Below are 20116 nucleotides of genomic sequence, written 5' to 3' on the forward strand. Positions count from 1 at the left end.
ACAGTTGCATGCTTGAGAATATTTGCTCGAGCGTAGAAATCCCAAGCTTGACACAACAGCGTTATTTCTTACGAGGAAACTTTTTATATGTAAAATGTTGAATTTTAATGTCTAATGTAAAGCGCCATGAGACTGTCATTTGGCGGTGAACAGCACTATAAAAGAATGTTTTATTATTATTATTATTATTAATTTGTCTTAAAATGTAGCAAGCGTAACAGTTGGCAGCTCTGCAACTGTACAGTGGAACCCCCCATTCAAGACCCCCCGTTCAAGACCCCCTGTTCAAGACCCCCCGTTCAAGACCCCCCCGTTCAAGACCCCCCCGTTCAAGACCCCCCCGTTCAAGACCCCCCGTTCAAGACCCCCCGTTCAAGACCCCCCCGTTCAAGACCCCCCCCGTTCAAGACCCCCCCCCCCCCCCCCCCCCCCCCGTTCAAGACTTCCCCCCTGTTAAGACCTGACTTTTTCACATGTTCTCTTCATAACCTCTGTAAATGTACCTCCATTTTAAGACTCCCTCCTTTTTAAGACCTGATTTTCTCCGAGTTTTTGAGGTCTTAAAAGGGGGGTTCCACTGTATATTCAGAACACGGCGGTGTGTGCACATGCAACGAAGCAGTTACAAAACTACACAATAGGATATTATTCACAGCTAAGCTTGACTAGACTGGCTGTAACAAGGGACAATACCATGTAGCTTTTATTCTGGCAGTTATTCACAAGGGAGCTAATCGTCAGATAGACTCGCATTTTAAAGAAAACGTTCAAACAAATATTTTAATTTTCACCTCTTTTTTCCTGAAACATACACATTTATCACAGGGCAATGTTTTTTCAAAGAAGATTTCCCTGATTCATTCTCATAGCATGGAAACTGTTCGAAACTATTGTTTATATCAAAAAGGTTTTGCAAAAAATATCCAATTTCTTGCTGTGTGCATGAAACAGGATCTGCCTTACTGTGCATATGTTTGTTTGTTTGTTTGTTTGCTTAACGCCCAGCCGACCACGAAGGGCCATATCAGGGCGGTGCTGCTTTGACATATAACGTGCGCCACACACGAGACAGAAGTCGCACTGTGCATATGTGATTTTTGTTGTTTCATAACTCTTGGGTCAAAAATTGTTTTGGAATTATAGTACTCGGTCCATCTCCTGAGAAAATTTAAAATAAAAATTCTGACCATTGGTAGCCTTGATAGCAATCCAACATGGCCGCCAAACTGCCACTTTTTAAAACCCTAAGGCTTTTACAAATGCATATTCTTCTCCTCCATCTTCATATTCAATGGAGGAAAAACTCAGGTTGAAGTTTGCCTCTTCTTCCATGTTTGATCAGGACGGTTGGGGAAGACAAATATTCATACACTGGGGTCAGTGTATTGTTGCGCCTCGCCAGCAGGTTGTTAATGGATTTTTTAGCGAGTGGCTATCGACAATTAGTCACCGGTAATTTTTAATGAGTTGGGGCATTCTGACCAATCACAGGATCTGTTTCATTAAAACGCAAACTTGATTGAATTACAATTTAGCATAATACCCAACTTTTGTCAGAGGATTTTTTTTTATATCTCCAGTCATTCAAAAGTTATCACTGATGAAAATGAGTGAAACTTGTTAAAATGATCTGATTTTAACAGCACAGGTACTGAAGATAAGTCGTTGTTTTCATGCACCAGATTCATGCATAGCATAGGTCACAGCTCATGCCTTGGCCACCCTTGTGAGGGAAGGGTCATGGTTGCCGTAGTGCCGATTCCGCTTTGATGGCGTCATAAGGCAAAAAAAAAAAAATAGGTGTGGTTACGGTAACATAGCCAAAAAAAATAGGGTAGGAAGGTAGGCAATCACTTTTTTTTTAAACTTTTTTTTCTAATGTGTACAAATTAAACCTACTTGACAGGGAAATAAGTGTGCGACTCGGGCAATTTCGCTTTCATTGCGTTTTCTGCGCTCGGATTTTTTTTTGTTTTTTGTTTTTTTTGACAAATGTAATAAAAAGTTATAGGGTCGGCCCCTAAAAATAGGGTAGGTCGGGTTACCGTAACCACACCTATTTTTTTTTTTAGGCCTAATCAAAACAGCTGCTTTGTATGAATGAAGTGAAACTGTGGCACAGGTAAGTTCTCATGCACCTTGACAGATGCTGGGGGAAAACACAACTCCTAATCAAAGGTAAAGCACTTCTCTCAAAACCTGCCAGATGGCTTGCTAGAGTGCGCCCGGACACAATATATCATCCCATCTATGCCAGCCAAGCATCAAAGCCTGACAAGAGTGCTGTACAAAATGTATTCAGTTAAACCACAAGTTTCTCAGACTTTCTGTTCAAAACCTCTGTAAATTCATATATGGCCACACCCCCATTGCATGACATTGACAGTCTATCTCTCGTCAATTCATCATTCAATCCCTCTCTCTCTTGATAAATGATATCATGGCCACACCCCACCAAATGCTGCTGACAAATCCTTCAGTCCATCTCCTTGTATCTGGCCACACCCCATCAACTGCTATTGATCAATCCTTCAGTCCATCTCCTTGTATCTGGCCACACCCCATCAAGTGCTATTGATCAATCCTTCAGTCCATCTCCTTGTATCTGGCCACACCCCATCAACTGCTATTGATCAATCCTTCAGTCCCATCTCCTTGTATCTGGCCACACCCCATCAAGTGCTATTGATCAATCCTTCAGTCCATCTCCTCGTATCTGGCCCTCTTGGCACCGGGGTCATCCTCTTCATCCTCTTCGTCTGACGCCCGCGTTAGGTTGCTCTCCGTGATCACGTGCAGAGGGACGCCCATGGTGGCCGTGACCCCTGAACTCTCACTGTTGGAGGTCAAACCCACGCTGGCTGCATCGTTCTCGATGTCACGCAGCGCCTGGTCGAACACCTGCACCACGCGTCGGGCGTTGTCCAGCGTGAAACACATGGGCGGCGTCATGATCATCACGTTCTTTTCCGGTCCGTCGTTGGCGATGATGATTTTGTTCTCCTTCATCCTGAACACAGCGAAAGATGATTAGCATTTATTTTGTGTGCAGTCAGTCTCACCAACAATGGGTTACCTTTTTAGCTGTGTGTGTATGCTTTTTTGTTTGTATGTTTTGTTTCATTTAATTACATTTTAAACTGTATGCTTGTTTCAGATGTACAGCTCAAGCAAAAGTGTTCCACTTGGACATTTACATATCATCACCATCGATTAAGTTTTGCTGCTTCGCAGAATCGATTTTACTGCCACAGAAATCTGCGTTTTCACAGAAAATTTCAATGTATGTGAAACTAAAAGTACAAATGAAAGGAGCAAAGAAAAAGAGATTTGCAGTTACAAGGAGGCAGGTAAGGCGATGGACTGACCGATAGCTGAGGATCTCTGCGGCCTCCTTGGCGGGCTTGCGGCTCTGTTTGTCCATCACCAGCTCTATGCCCAGCATCATCCCCATGCCCCTGAAAACAGCCAACATTTTAATGTCAATATCAACTACACACTGCGCTGCACATTAGCAAGTTTACATTACAGTAAGAACAGAAATCATTCAAACTTGCTGCATGTAAGTAAGTAAATTACAGTAAGAAAAGACGGGCGCTGTGGCGTGGTGGTAAGACGTCGGCCTCCAAAGCGGAAGGTCGAGGGTTCGAATCCCGGCCGCGGCCGCCTGGTGGGTTAAGTGTGGAGATTTTTCCGATCTCCCAGGTCAACTTATGTGCAGACCTGCTAGTGGCTTATCCCCCTTCGTGTGTACACGCAAGCACAAGACCAAGTGCGCACGAAAAAGATCCTGTAATCCATGTCAGAGTTCGGTGGGTTATAGAAACACGAAAATACCCAGCATGCTTCCTCCGAAAGCGGCGTATGGCTGCCTAAATGGCGGGGTAAAAACGGTCATACACGTAAAATTCCACTCGTGCAAAAACACGAGTGTACGTGGGAGTTTCAGCCCACGAACGCAGAAGAAGAAGAAGACAGTAAGAAAAGACATTAAAACTACTGCCTGACATCTTTTCTTCTGTGTTCATTCCTGATGGCTATGTCAAATCATTTAACCAATGGAGGTGATAATTAACGATTTATGGAAATAACTCTGTTGGGATTGCACAGAGTTGTGAAAAAGAGAATTCTCTTGCTTTTATTGAGTCAAAGTATCCTATGTGACATTAAAGCCCAGTGTTCAGCGAGGGGTGTGTCTGAAACATAAGGACAAGAGCATCTAGTGTGAAAAGCTTGACTCACTAAAAGCAAGAGTATTCACTCTTTCACAACCCATACACAGCCCACAGAGTTATTTCTGGAGTTCCCCTAATAAGCTGGCTGTCCTACGCAGGTCATCAGTGAGCCCCCAGAGCTTGGTGTGGTTGGGAGCGTCCTGTGTCCTCATGTCACAATGCTATTTGTCATACATACATACACACACACACACACACACACCTTTGACCTACCTGACCTCTCCCATCATGGGATGTTGCGGCATGATGCCACGGAAGCTGTCGATGAGACATTTGCCGACAGACTTAGCACTGGACATGAGCTTCTCGTTGTCGATGACCTCCAGCACAGCCATACCCATGGCACACGCCACCGGGTTACCCCCAAACTGCACACCACAAACAAACACACCTGAACACAATGCACTAACAGCTTCTTCTTGTCGATGACCTCCATGGCACACGCCACCGGGTTACCCCCAAACTGCACACCACAAACCAACACTCCTGAACACAATGCACTAACAGCTTCTTCTTGTCTATGACCTCCATGGCACACGCCACCGGGTTACCCCCAAACTGCACACCACAAACCAACACTCCTGAACACAATGCACTAACAGCTTCTCGTTGTCTATGACCTCCTGCACAGCCACCGGGTTACCCCCAAACTGCACACCACAAACCAACACTCCTGAACACAATGCACTAACAGCTTCTCGTTGTCTATGACCTCCTGCACAGCCACCGGGTTACCCCCAAACTGCACACCACAAACCAACACTCCTGAACACAATGCACTAACAGCTTCTCGTTGTCTATGACCTCCTGCACAGCCACCGGGTTACCCCCAAACTGCACACCACAAACACTCCTGAACACAATGCACTAACAGCTTCTCGTTGTCTATGACCTCCATGGCACACGCCACCGGGTTACCCCTAAACTGCACACCACAAACCAACACTCCTGAACACAATGCACCAACAGCTTCTTCTTGTCGATGACCTCCATGGCACACGCCACCGGGTTACCCCCAAACTGCACACCACAAACAAACACTCCTGAACACAATACACTGGACATTATGCAGCCACGTAATCTCGAGGCCTGGGTTCGAATCTCCACCTAGGTGTTTATTTTTTCCCTTCGATCCCTTTGAAAATAAAGTATGCTCAGCCCTGAGAGAGCAAACAGGAAGTTACCAGCGCAGAAGTCACACATTGAATGAATTAGCTGACCAGGTCATGCGGGCAGTGTAGGTTGGGATCCAGGCTGCCTTCGCTGTACCGAATTCTGTACAGGATGCTCAGCCCTATCTTTTCAAACACCTAGTCCTGGATAGTCATAGAGAGACCACAACTTTAAAAGTGAAACATCCCCAACATTCTGAACTTTCTGCCTTTGCTAAAATCTGTAACACCAACCCCAATTCAAGGTGTTTCTGTTTGACATCCAGCAACTTACGGTGGAGCTGAACTCGCCCATACTGTCAGCAACTTACGGTGGAGCTGAACTCGCCCATACTGTCAGCAACCTCCTTGGTGGTGATAACAGCAGCGAAGGGATAGCCATTGCCGATCGGCTTGCCCACTGTCACTATGTCAGGAACCACATCTGCAATGACAACATTTCATTATCTAATAGACGATTGAGGCCTTGTTTTCACAGACACAATGTACTACAGTGGTACCTGCCATGAAAGGACACCCTTGGTACCAGCTAAACGTGTCCCTACATTGCAGGTGTCCTTTCATGACAGGTATACTTTGGTAGATAATTACTATAGGGACAAAAGAAGGTGTCCTTTTAAGGGAGGTGTCCTCTCATGGGAGGGTCCACACATCGCAGGTACACTGCTGTAGTTCAAACAATAATAACAATGAGTGACTGTGCTTGTTTATCATCCTAAAGAAATCCGCAACAGGCTGACGCAAATTTAATGAAGAATTTACCAAAACGAGTTTATGTTGTGTTTCCTTTTTGTTTTTATTTCTAATTCAAACAATTATAAACAGTTTCATGGATTTTCCCACTCAAATGGAAGCTTAAATCCATGTACAGTTACCAGTACTTTAAAACACAATACAGTAAAACCTGCGAGCAAAGGACGCTCTTAGGGAGCCTTGCCACTGGCCTAATTGCAGCAAGGTGTCCTTTCTTATGAATATGAATGCGCCAACATTTTTTGGAGAAAAAAAACCCCAACAGCCAAATGAATTACATGATTGTTTGTTAGTGGTACATGTAGTTTTATTGTATGTATGTGTGCATGTTTATATTTAAATGTAAATAGAGTGTCTATGCATGTTTAGTTCTTTCATTTTCTTTCATTACATGTAATAAAAATGAAAACCAAAACTTGATGTTCAGAAAAACAATTGTTAATAAAAATTCCAAACTGTGCATTAGTCATACAGAAAGTGACAAAGAGAAAAAGTTCAAGGATAGTCTGCAACATGTATGTACAAAACCACAATCAGTAAGTTTATCACTGGGGTTTGCGGAAAAAGAGAGAGAGAGAGAGAGAGAGAGAGAGAGAGAGAGAGAGAGAGAGAGAGAGAGAGAGAGAGAGAGAGAGAGAGAGAGAGAGAGAGGGAGAGAGAGAGAGGGAGAGAGAGAGAGAGAGAGAGAGAGAGAGAGAGAGAGGTGCAATCGGTTTCTTACAACCTGAAGCAATGCATGGGCATGATTCACGGGAAGATTCTTTGATCGAGCTGTTGAAAACCACTCGAAGAGTTCTTCGTTCAACTCATCATAGGTTGTTTTTCTTCTCTTAACACATTTTGCCGTCGATCTGGCACCGGATTCCCACTGACTGAGAATTTGTGTTCGATCAGCTTTTATGTTGGAAATTTGAGTTTTTCCGCAATTCAGCTCATCAGCAACTTTTCGAACGGACAGCCCCTTGTCCAATTTCTTTATGACATCGACTCTCTCTTCTAAAGTCAAAAATGTTTGTTTTGGCATGATGAGACGAAGACGAAGGATGAGACGAAGATGCATCACAGTACAGAAAGTAGAAACCCGAAATGCAAATGTTTGTGAGTTCACGGCATCGACCAATGAGCGTGCACCATACAAAAATCAACTTCTTTCAAGTGCTGTCATTGGCTTACAAAATAAGCTTCTCGCGCGTTCACATCGCCAGCGAGATTGTATTTGCAGAACCAAGATGGCGGACCAGCGTCTGCAAAAAGCGGTATGCTTCAAGGGTTTGTCCGTTGTTGACAAGTAACGAACCTAATCGGGACCAAAAAAGGGTGTCCGCGTCCGCGCCTTTGAGGTGTTTGCTCTTTTAAGGTGTTTTTGAGTGTAAAATACATCTGTCCTCACTTGAATTGTCCGTTATGCTAAGGTGTCCGCCGAAATAAGGGTCCGCTAGATGCAGGTTTTACTGTAGCAGGCAACAAAATCATGGAGTGGTACGACAATGAAACAAAATTAGAGCTAACAATACCACAGGCCCTGATTTGACACCACGCCAATGTTACAATCATATGATTGGGGGGTCTTAAAGGGGGGGTTCCACTGTAGAAGTAAAAGAAGCTTGATGTAGTTTTCACCTTGTGTCTGAAAGCCCCAGAAATGCTCCCCACATCGCCCGAAGGCCGACTGCACCTCGTCTGCTATGCACACTCCCCCGTTCTCTCGTACAAACCTGAAAATAAAATAATTAAAACAAGTTGCGTTTTGCGTAAAGCGAAATTAATACATTTAGTCAATCTGTCAAACTCGCATTTTTTTTCCACCAAGACAATATAGCTTTGTCAAAACTTGACTAAATGTAAAAACAATGACCTTTCTAAAAAGATGTCTATCTGCTTGATAACATCTCCCAACCCTTCCAAAGCATGGATGTGTAGCACAGATCATCTCAAATCTCAAGTTAGCAAGTGGCTGGTGAACTGCACAGATGTATATATTTTTGTGACAGCAGATATCGCCTTTTAATTTCTAACTGCTACAAGTAAAGACAACTTTGGCAGTCAAAACTTAAACTGACACCAAACTGTCTGGCAATTATCACCTAAGCAAGGTCATGACAGGGGCAATGACAAGAGTAAGACATTCCAAGAAAGATTTTACCTGTATGCAAATTGCAGGTACTTTTCAGGATACACCACCATGCCACCAGCAGTCATTACGGGCTCACAGATAAACGCAGCAATCTGAAAATATACACAAGTTTTGTACCAAACCAAACTTAACAATCACTTTTCTTTAATATTATGATATTAGCCTGCTATTAAAGTCAATGTTTCTACCGCCAATATAGCACAGCAGACTTCCACTAACTCGCGGTCCACTAAATCGCGAATTCGGCTATATCGCGGAGACCTCTTGGACCCCGAAAAAAACAGGACCGACCTTTTAAAAATACAGAGGTTATGAACAGAAAGTCTGAGTCTTAAAATGGGGGTAATTTTACAGAGGTTATGAACAGAAAGTCTGAGTCTTAAAAGGGAGGGTCCCACTATACTGCAATACCTAACCTGTCTTGTTTTTACATTTAGTCAAGTTTTGACTAAATGTTTTAACGTAGAGGGGGGAATCGAGACGAGGGTGTGGTGTATGTGTGTGTGTGTGTGTGTGTGCGTGCGTGCGTGCGTGCATGCGTGCGTGCGTGTGTGTGTAGAGCGATTCAGACTAAACTACAGGACCAATCTTTATGAAATTTGACATGAGAGTTCCTGGGAATGATATCCCCGGACATTTTTTTATTTTTTTCGATAAATACTTGTGATGACGTCATATCCGGCTTTTTGTAAAAGTTGAGGCGGCACTGTCACACCCTCATTTTTCAATCAAATTGATTGAAATTTGTGTGAAGCAATCTTCGACGAAGGCCGGACTTCGGTATTGCATTTCAACTTGGTGGCATAAAAATTGATTATAGACTTTGGTCATTAAAAATCTGAAAATTGTAATAATTTTTTTTTATATAAAACGATCCAAATTTACGTTCATCTTATTCTACATCATTTCCTGATTCCAAAAACATATAAATATGTTATACAGTAAAACCTGTCTCTAACGGACACCCTTGGGGAATGGTAATAGTGTCCCTATTAGACAGGTGTCCCTTCTTCACAGGTGGAGGGGCCGGGGCAATATTTTACAAAGAGCACGTAAAATGAACAAGACACTTTTTGTCAGTCCTGTAGTATGTATTTATTGGATTGAACATGAGACTCACTGAAAATGTGAGTAAACAAATGATACATGTAGCAAACAACAACAACAACAACATCCCCTCCCCCCCCCCCCCCCCCCCCCCCCCACCTACCCCGTTCCCTACACACACTGTGCATTCAAACTTACGCAAGTCGGACGTCACAAAGCTAAAAATAGCTGACTCTTCATCAGTCATTCAACGGGAAATTCCGCAGTACAAAACCACTCCCATACCACGTTGTTCAGGTCTTCATATTGCGTTTTCCGACGTTTCACAGTTTTTTGGTCGATTCGCGCACCTGACTCCCACTCCTTCATCACGTCTTCTTTATCCGATTTGATCCTCGCGATCTGTGTTTTACCTCATCCCATCTCCTTCGCCACATCTCGGCATGATTGGCCGCTATCTAGTTTTTTCAAGGCAGCGACACGCTGCTCTAAAGTCAACGCTTTTCTTTTTCCTGCTGGAGATTCCATTTTCAAACACAGTAGTCTACTGTTGCTTTTGGTTGTGACTGTATCCACAATGCGGAAAAGCGAAAGTGAGCGAAGCGAAAGTGAGTGAGCGAAAGTGGGTCTCCATCTAAACAAGCCACTGATTGGTCAGAAAAGGGACAGGACAACCAATCAACAACCATTTGTGCTACGGCTACGGCTGCCGAGCACTGACTGCATAACAGTCGAGTTTTCGAAGTTGCGTTTTTATGTACGTTGTGTCCGTTTGTGACAGTGTTTACACTTCCTACGGTCCGAAAAATCGTGTCCGCGTCCGTAAGTGGCAGGTGTCCGCCCGTTAAAGGTTAGTTATTGTTGAAATCGTGTTCGTGCCATGATAAACTGTCCGTATGTAGCAGGTGGCCGTTACAACAAGGGTCCGTTAGAGACAGGTTTTACTGTATTTGGATTAAAAACAAGCTCTGAAAATTAAAAATATAAAAATTATGATCAAAATTAAATTTCCGAAATCGATTTAAAAACACTTTCATCTTATTCCTTGTCGGTTCCTGATTCCAAAAACATATAGATATATGTTTGGATTAAAAACACGCTCAGAAAGTTAAAACGAAGAGAGGTACAGAAAAGCGTGCTATGCAGCACAGCGAAACCACTATACTACCGCGCTGAACAGGCTCGTCAGTTTCACTCCGTTTTGCACAAGCGGCGGACTACGGTCATTGTGAAAAAATGCAGTGCGTTCAGTTTCATTCTGTGAGTTCCACAGCTTGACTAAATGTTGTATTTTCGCCTTACGCGACTTGTTTATCCTTGATTTTGTAAGCAGTATAACAGGTTCAGATTTTTACTTGCAAAACCAAGCATTCTTGCCGCTAAGCTTACCTCTCGTCCACTCTGTCTGGCCTGCACAATTTGCGAGCGCAGCTCCTTTGCGTACATCAGCCCAGGGTTGGCCGTCTCACTGTGAAACTTCCCACGATAAGTGTTTGGGGTGGGTGCCTGAAATCATTTTTATCATTTGACAGTTTCTGACTTGCGTTTCTCTGGTTGTAACTTAATTGCACAAGATATCTCTGCAGGTAGATTGCCTGTCCCGTTGTCAAACTTTGCATGATATGTGTTTGGGATTGGTCGGTGCATGAAATCATATAATTATAGTTGTGTTAATTAAGATTCTTTGGTTGTAACGTCACTAGCAGGTCTGCACATAAGTTGACCTGGGGGATTGGAAAAATCTCCACTCTTAACCCACCAGACGGCAGCGACCGGGATTCGAACTCACGACCTCCCGATTAGGAGGCTGACGTCTTACCACCCTGCCACTGCGCCCGTCAGAAGATGTTTCATGACATAGGTTGCCTGTCTCACTGTCAAAGTCCATGTGATATGTGTTTGGGGTAGGAGCCTGAAATCATTTATATCTTCATCCTTTCTATCTTCATCATTTGACAGCTTCCAACTTACGTTTCTCTGGTTGTAACTTGCACAATATATCTCTTTAGGTAGATTGTCTGTCCCACTGTCAAACTTTGCACGATATGTGTTGGGGATTGGTGCATGAAATCATTAGTTATCTTCATCACTGGACAGTTTGTTCCCCCCAAAACAGCATATGGCTGCCTAAATTGGCAGTGTCAAAACAGTCATACAAAAAAACACGAGTGAACGTGGGAGTTTCAGCTCATAAACGCAGAAAAAGATGAAGATCGTTTCTGTGTTAAGATTCTTTGGATGTAACGGTATAGAAGCTGTTTCATGACATAGATTGCCTGTCTCCCTATCAAAGTCCATGTGATATGCGCAGGGGATACATGCCTGAAATCATTTGGATCTTCGTCACTTGACAGCTTGAGCGTCAAGCTCCACTGGATGTAAATTGTACAAGATTTCCTGTTAGATATCAACAGATAAGGTCTTGAATGCTATCATCAATTTTGTTACTGTTACCTCGAGCTGGTTACCCTGCAAGTTTGCCTTATAAATGAAATACTCGTAGAAACAATGATTACAATTATTACATTTTTGTACACTGAATCAACAATCATTGGAGACGTCTGTCTGACATCACTGATACAACTGGGTGACTACCAGGCTCACCTCACAAGAATGAATTCCCAGTGACCATCTTGAAAAATCAATATATTTGCTTCACAAGTTCACTGTACAGTGGTGACTTGCAAGTGGAATGTGAGGCCCCTCTCGATCATGACCTTCACTTTTCCCTTTTCTATTATCTTGACCTATAAATACACATGTCATAATAGCTAGGCCGCCTGCAATTTAGTGACACTTGTTTGCTGGTCCCAAGGATAGTGTTTCCTTGAAAGTACATGTAGCACTGTACTCACACGGTCATGGCTAAACATCTTAAAGAGAGAAAACATTCATTTTGTACACTCACCACGTGCACCCAATCTTTTTTTTGGTGCGTGTTGCCCAGCTTCTTGAATCGAGACGGGCTGATTTCTATCAGGTTGCCAAGATTACCGTGGTATGCACTGGATTCAAAAATGTATACAATTAAACATGGCAAACAACGTTAGCACATAACTGAGTACTTTTTATGAATTAATCCTTATTCCCCCAGAGCGCCCAATATGCCGCCCACTCCAGCTCCCAAATGCAGATACCTGAAACAGCCGCTGAAACACACAATGATACCTAGGACACATATCTTTTCCACTCCTCCTTGCGTCCTGCGAGGTTTGAGCATTCATCATTTCAGAAAACTAGTCACAAGTAGTTACTCATTCTCTCATTCTCATTCTCATTACTTTATTGTCCCATCGCTGGGAAATTCGGGTCGCTTCCTCCCAGTGGAAAGCTAGCAGCAACGGAGTCGCGCTACCCAGGTGTCTGCGTGTTTAGGTGTATTCAGCCACCTGCACTTATGGCAGAATGACCAAGGTCTTTTACGTGCCATTGTGATGACACGGGGGTGGGACATGGCTTCCGTCTCTGGGTCTGCACATAAAGTTGACCCGTGTCCGTCCCGGCCCGAATTCGAACCTGCGACCTTTCGATCACAAGTCCAGTGCTCTACCAACTGAGCTACCGGGCCCCCTCTTTGCTATGATTTGAAATTGACGGAGTAACTTTCCATGCTATGGGGGTAAATGGGTTAAAAGTATACATGTATTCAAAACAGGTGATGAGTGTTCATGCACTGCTCTGTTAGCATCAGTTACTCGTATCAATCAATCAATGAGTCTTATATCGCGCATATTCCGTGGGTACAGTTCTAGGCGCTCTGCAGTGATGCCGTGTGAGATGAAATTTTATACGGCCAGTAGATTGCAGCCATTTCGGCGCATATTTACCTTTCACGGCCTATTATTCCAAGTCACACGGGTATAGGTAGACAATTATTAACTGTGCCTAAGCAATTTTGCCAGGAAAGACCCTTTTGTCAATCGTGGGATCTTTAACGTGCACACCCAATGTAGTGTACACGGGGGGAGGTTCGGACACCGAAGAGAGTCTGCACACAAAGTTGACTCTGTGAAATAAATTTCCGCCGAACCTGGGATCGAACTCACGCTGACAGCGGCCAACTGAATACAAATCCAGCGCGCTACCAACTGAGCTATATCCCCGCCCTCGTATGTCACAAAGCACCTTCCGTAACAGGAATGAGATCCCGATGGACACTGGTCACCATTATGTGCAACCTCAGAGGCGGTATCCATGTCCTACTCAGATGTCACCACTATGGCACGTAAAGACCTAGGTCATTCTGCCATAAGTTTAGGCTCAGATTACACTGAAACAGGCTGCACACACCTGGGTGGCACAGCAGTGTTGATGCTAAGCGTTCCACTGTGAGGAAGTGACCTGAATCTCCCAGCGATGGAACAATAAAGTACAGCAGACTTCCACTAACTCGCGGTCTTTGGGGTCCAAAGATTTTTGATCTTTGGGGTCCAAAGATTTTTTATCGCGATATATCTGATTCGCGATGCAGTTTGGGGTCCAATTAAAGGGAAGAAACCTCGTTCTCTTCTGAGTCAGAGAAAAACGCGGTTATTTCCCTTGTTGGTCACAAAAAGCCTGTGAGCGTCACGTTGGCGTGTGTGCGTTTGCCGTGTGAGTGCATGCATGTGTGTGTGTGCGTGCATGTGTGTATGTGCGTGCGTGTGTGTGTGTGCGCACGCACGCCTGGCATGTGGTTGTGCTACAATGTTCATGTGTATGTGTTACTGCGTTTCTCGCAAGTGTGACGCTTCTGTTGGCAACTAAGTTCTCAAAAGATTAACTGCGATGACGTCGTTTTCTTTTATCAGCAGATGACGATTTCTTTTCTTTTTTCTCCGACTCATAATGAATACATGTTGGGTTTAGCGCTGGTCTTATATTGACAACATACTATTTGACACCAACGATAGTTAGATCAGAATGATTGGTGGATCAAAATCATTGGTTGACGTTTACGTTTTTAGATGTGTCAGTTACATGGATAAGCTTTTTTTGTTTTGTTTTGCTTTGTGTGAGTCTGAGTTGACACGCGTTTTGTCTTTGGCAGAAAGCATGTAGATTTCTTCTTTGATTGTTTGCTTTTTCTGCCACCTGCTATAACGCAAGAAGCTGAAGCACTTCATGGCGCCTGTAGAAAATCCGGGGCGTCTAGCTGAGATCGCGATTAGCGGGACTCGAGTGTTAAATTGCATGCCTGACTAGATTGCAGAAGACTGAAGCGCAGTTTAAGCACTTGATTGGCGCCTGTGGCCACCCGGACCGTCTAGCAGAGATCGCAATTAGCTGGACTCGAGTGTTCAACTGCACGCCTGACTGGCCATACTGACTGGTCAGACACTTAACCTCTATAGGCACGTGGCCAATTTGACGATACCGATCGTGGCATGAAAGTTCTTGACTGAGTGGGGCACGTGCGCGTGAAAGGTTTGTTTTTCTTTTGTTCGCAGGTCTCGATCAACCCGTAATGTACACAACCTGAAAACACACACACACGTAGAACACTATTTGGAGAGACTGAGGGAGAGAAAGAGAGAGAGACTGATAAGATGAAATGACAATTTACTGCATGATGAAAGGCCATCGGACCCAGAGAGAGATAGCGTGGTTATGATAGAACATTTTTTCATGATCTGTACTATTTTTTGGCCTTTACGTGACTAATTTTGTATAAAAAAAATTTAAAATTTAAAAGGTCGGTCCTGTTTTTTTCGGGGTCCAAGAGGTCTCCGCGATATAGCCGAATTCGCGATTTAGTGGACCGCGAGTTAGTGGAAGTCTGCTGTAATTGAAAATGAAAAATGAAATTGTAAAAATATCTGAAAATACCAGTTTCCAGTACGTGGTGAAACTTGTATCATCTAAACGCTAACACTTTACAAAACAAGAAGAGCAAACGCTCGATCGAGTCACTTTCGCAGTTCTGAATATTATATGAGGCATCAGATGGACAGGAAGAAATTGCTATTCACAACACAATGAGTCACGTTCACATAAAATTTGAGCCCGGTCACTTTTATAGTTTCCGAGAAAAGCCCAACGTTAAGTTGTGTGTTGCCGAACAGAAAAGGCTAGTTATCTCCCTTGTTTTTCTGATAACGTTCGTAAAAGGCTACAGATGTAAATACTTTGATGTAAAGAATAATCCTACAAAGTTTCAATCACATCCGATGAACTTTGTCAAAGATATAAAATGTCTAATTTTTCCTTTGACGCTGACCTGTGACCTTGAAAAAGGTCAAAGGTCAACGAAACCATCGTTAAAGTGTAGAGGTCATTGGAGGTCACGACTAAACAAAATATGAGCCCGATCGCTTTGATAGTTTCCGAGAAAAGTCCAACGTTAAGGTGGTGTCTACGGACGGCCGGCCGGCCGGCCGGACAGACTAACACTGACCGATTACATAGAGTCACTTTTTCTCAAGTGACTCAAAAAACCAGCCAAAATAAACCCTTTCCGCTATTTATTAGCACATCTGGATCACCGCTGAAAATATTTCAATCTGTGCATGTGTACGATCAGTAATTTTTTACACACACAAAAAAAATTCATACTACAGTGTTGTACTAAATTCCAATACAATATGAAAATAACTCTTCAGAGTCTTGTCAAATTACTGCACTAACCTGTCCAGACAAATGATGTCTTCGTGTTTCGTGTACGCTCTTGCCAACCGAATAGCAAGATCATTGGCCTCTGACCTGTCAGACAAAAATTAACCACCTCACAGTCACACATTTTTCATTTAACTTCGAGCCGATGATTCTTACAAGATCACTCAGGGTCTTAGAATTAGAGGATCTAAAAAAGGGAAAGTTTGAATCATATGAGAGTCTTAAAAAGGTCACGTTTTAAATCAGAGCTAGGGTCTTAAGAAGGGTATTTTTAAATCATTTATTTATTTGGTGTTTAACGTCGTTTTCAACCGTTCAAGGTTATATCGCGACGGTGAAAGGGGGGGGGATGGGATAGAGCCACTTGTTAATTGTTTCTTGTTCACAAAAGCACTAATCAAAAAATTGCTCCAGGGGCTTGCAACGTAGTACAATATATGACCTTACTGGGAGAATGCAAGTTTCCAGTACAAAGGACTTAATATTTCTTACATACTGCTTGACTAAAATCTTTACAAACATTGACTATATTCTATACAAGAAACACTTAACAAGGGTAAAAGGAGAAACAGAATCCGTTAGTCGCCTCTTACGACATGCTGGGGAGCATCGGGTAAATTCTTCCCCCTAACCCGCGGGGGGTATTTTTAAATCATAGTGTCTTAATTTCACTAAATCTGCCAGTATCAAGAGATTAAATTCTTTAATTAGAGTCATAAAAGGGGGAAGTCTGAAAATCAGGAGGTCTTAAAAGTTTTTAATCGGTTCTTCAAAAGGGAAAGTCTAAGAACACTAGGGGCTCTTAAAAAGGTTGGTTCCATTATAGGGTCAGCCTTACCCTGAATTGAGAAAGAAGCAGACACAGAGAGACTCTGGCAGTGTGCTGATGAGACGTTTGGAATATTCTGACATCTGCTCGTTCAGAAAACCAGCACTGGTGGTCAGTCTCGCCATCTGCTCCTGACCCGCACTGACCACATGGGGATGGCAGTGACCCACTGGAACAGATTTCACATAATTATGTATTCATGGTATTTGTTATAGCTGCATACAAAAAGAATGAATGGAGATTTGCTGCTACGGCATGCAAACAAACAGACGAAAACTTCTTATTGAGATCACTTAGGCTGATGGGGTCTATGTCGACCAAAAGAGTGGGACTCCCTGTAGGTGGAGTTCCTGGAGGGGGATTCCCTGTGTACAGGGAATACCACAGGATTTAGTTCCTGTAGCGTGTCACTGATATCGCTGAAAGTCACGTGATGCTTGGCGACATCGGTAGAATTTGATGTTTTTCAATCTTTTTTGATATTTCTTAGAAATTCGAGTATGGTTTGCAAGTTTTATTGAAAAACTCCACCCTGTGGTATTCCCTGTATACAGGGAATCCCCCTCCAGGAACTCCACCTACAGGGAATCCCATTCTTTTGGTCGACACAGACACGGGTACCCCATCAGCATCACTTAGCTGACCATGCCCTTGCATGCACGATACCTACACCAACAAACATACCATTAACTGACACTTTTTAAGGTACAGCTAGGCCCCAAAAAAGGGATGCACCTTAGACATTTTCTGCTATTAAGTGTAAAAAATAAACTACAACACAAACATATATGCTCATATACATAACCCATGTATTTATATCTGCAACTTCTCTCACACACACATACACACAAAAACGTACACAGGCACAAACATACACTGATACACCAAATGCTTGTTCTAAACAGACATTTTATGCACCTTTAAAAATCACTCATATGATCATACACACACACACACACACACACACACACACACACACACACACACACACACACACACACACACACACACACACACACACACACACACACACACTCGATGAATCAAAATCAGTTTGTAATAGATGAATTCCGGAAAGAACTCTATCGGGTTTGAAAAGGTTGTGAAAGAGTGATGATCATGCAAATACTCTTGCTTTGGGTGAGATAGGCACTTAGCTAAAAACTATACACATGCTGCTTGTCCAGGTGACTGACTGAGCTTATGATGTCACATGGGAAAGTTTGCCTCACTAAGACCAAGGGATTCCCTCTTTCACAACAAATACAAACCTGACAGAGTTATTTCCAAACATGGTCTATGCCCAGTGTATTACCATGGGAAGTGTTGGTGATGCAGTCCAGGTATTCATTGCCAGACTCATCATACAGGTACTGGCGCGACGCCCGCACAATCTTCAGCGGGGACACTTCAAAGTGAAGCTTGCAAGACCTCCTGTAACACAACACACCCGTCTGCTTAGGCAAACCAAAAAAAGTTGTATGTTTCTGGTCACCCGACCCTACCTAGTTTTTTCCCGCCGACCCTAGATTTTTTTTTATTGCATTTGTAAAAAACATTATAAAAAAAAAGCGTCAAAACGAAAGTAACAGACGGCAGACGACACAAGGGGGATAACCCCGCATCCCTTTTGTCTCATTTGTTTTGTAATGTGTTGTCTTTCTCTTGGTATAGTAAGTCCAGTCTCTTTGCGTCACTGTATAGTTATTTTCTACCCTGACCACACACAAAAAATCCCTACCTACCTACCCCATGTTTTGTAGCCATGTTACCAGAAACATACAACTTTTTTTTTTTGCCTTAGCAATGCACACATTTGCACAGTTCACTGTTACAACAAAAGGTTTTCTACGGGTGTTACCCTGACTTGAGATGAGCTACACAGGTGTATGCGTGTTGAGCTGTAATCTGAGCCACCTGCACTTATGGCAGAATAACTGAGGTCTTTTACATGCCACTGTGGTGACACAAGGGTGGGACATGGATACTGTCTCTGAGTCTGCACAAACAGAGTTCACTGTTTCCGTAGTTAAGCACCCTTTTAAGACCCTCCTACCATAACAACTTTGAAGATGAAACATTGAAGGATTAATAATACTACATGTAGAAAGAACAAGACAATATCATTAGTGCCTTAGAGAATGCTGAGCATATGAGCTTGCGGTGATCATCCTTTTTTGAGGATGAAAGTCGCTTGTTCATTTTCAATGCTTGTTATTCTCTCAGGTGCCAGGAGAAAAGGTTCCGTACAACTCTCGCTTACTCTATTACACATGTCGTATGCATTAAGAGCGATTACTTCCCTTTGGTTATTTGATATCTTAACATCGCTCTGCCTCATTCTGTTTGAGATTATCAAGAATGTCAACCCGGTTTCCAACAGTACCACATAAATCACGTCTGTACACAGTGAGTTGTGACTCACAAAACAAACTAATCTACATCTTTCTCTGTGAAAACAGCTATTAAAATATGAAAATGTGCATTAATTTTGTGCACTTGATGAGGGTTCATACTTGACGCAGACGAAAACAGCATGTCATCTCTGTGTCCCACCTTTCAGTCAGGTTATTGAAATCAAACTTTTATAAGAAGATAGAATGTACTGATAGATTGCATGGTTGACTGCACAGAATGATTAACCAGTGTTGAATCCTGTTAACTGCATATTTCTTATATTTACAGATTTTAAAACAGAGGCGGTCTTAAATCGTAGGTTTCACTGTATTACTATGCATTAACTTTAAGTTTCTTTATTTTTTGTTCACAGATCGAAGGACAATCACATACCTGACAAATTAACCTTAGGGCCGAGAACTACAACTCACTAACTATTCCAGGAGTTAAAAAAACGTTACATTAACAGGCAATTAGGCAATTTTAATACACAGCAGTGTTAACAGTAAAACACAAAAATACTAGCTAGGACTCATACATAGAAACATTACGTGTAATATTAGCTTTAAGACCGCATAAATCCTAAATTGCAAAGATTCGATGGCATTTGCTAATTTGAGAAAAAATATTTCAATATTTTTATGATGATACTGAAACAGATGAGTATCTGTGAAGAAAACTTACACTGTCGCTGACTGAGAGAAAGAGGCACACATGACGGAATAAATTCAACTACTCCAGGCAGGTTCATGAAACCTGCTTTAAATACAATGTCCACAAAACATGCTCTACACATCTATGAACAAATGACAAAGTTCCTTTAAGCAGCCACTGAAAAATGGCATATTAAAAAAAGAAAAATAAAGAAATAAAACTAGAAGAGACAGAAGAAAAATAAAGAAGCCACATCATGCACTTTTCGTTCTTAAACTCCAGTTTCAAAAACCATACAGCA

The 20116-nt window shown here is 42.7% G+C and overlaps 1 protein-coding gene across 3 annotated transcripts in view; it reads right to left on the reverse strand.

The window, feature by feature from the left end:
* Positions 1 to 435: 435 nt before the first annotated feature.
* Positions 436 to 20116, reverse strand: part of LOC138958172 (5-phosphohydroxy-L-lysine phospho-lyase-like) — a 34578-nt gene continuing 14897 nt past the window's right edge. For 2 of the 3 annotated variants that reach the window (XM_070329254.1, XM_070329255.1), the window contains exons 3-13: positions 18080 to 18198; positions 16774 to 16933; positions 15948 to 16022; positions 12250 to 12346; positions 10731 to 10847; positions 8304 to 8386; positions 7781 to 7875; positions 5719 to 5831; positions 4449 to 4603; positions 3369 to 3458; positions 436 to 3010 (exon numbers count right to left, since the gene is read on the reverse strand). In XM_070329254.1, the coding sequence (XP_070185355.1) occupies positions 2698 to 3010; positions 3369 to 3458; positions 4449 to 4603; positions 5719 to 5831; positions 7781 to 7875; positions 8304 to 8386; positions 10731 to 10847; positions 12250 to 12346; positions 15948 to 16022; positions 16774 to 16933; positions 18080 to 18198 (1417 nt within the window). In that variant the 3' untranslated portion in view covers positions 436 to 2697. Of the gene's footprint in view, positions 3011 to 3368; positions 3459 to 4448; positions 4604 to 5718; positions 5832 to 7780; positions 7876 to 8303; positions 8387 to 10730; positions 10848 to 12249; positions 12347 to 15947; positions 16023 to 16773; positions 16934 to 18035; positions 19488 to 20116 lie in introns of those variants that run through there. The other variant, XM_070329256.1, reaches the window with a different exon arrangement.

This window comes from Littorina saxatilis, linkage group LG2 (assembly GCF_037325665.1).
Source record: "Littorina saxatilis isolate snail1 linkage group LG2, US_GU_Lsax_2.0, whole genome shotgun sequence".
In the NCBI taxonomy this organism is placed as follows: Eukaryota; Metazoa; Mollusca; class Gastropoda; order Littorinimorpha; family Littorinidae; genus Littorina; species Littorina saxatilis.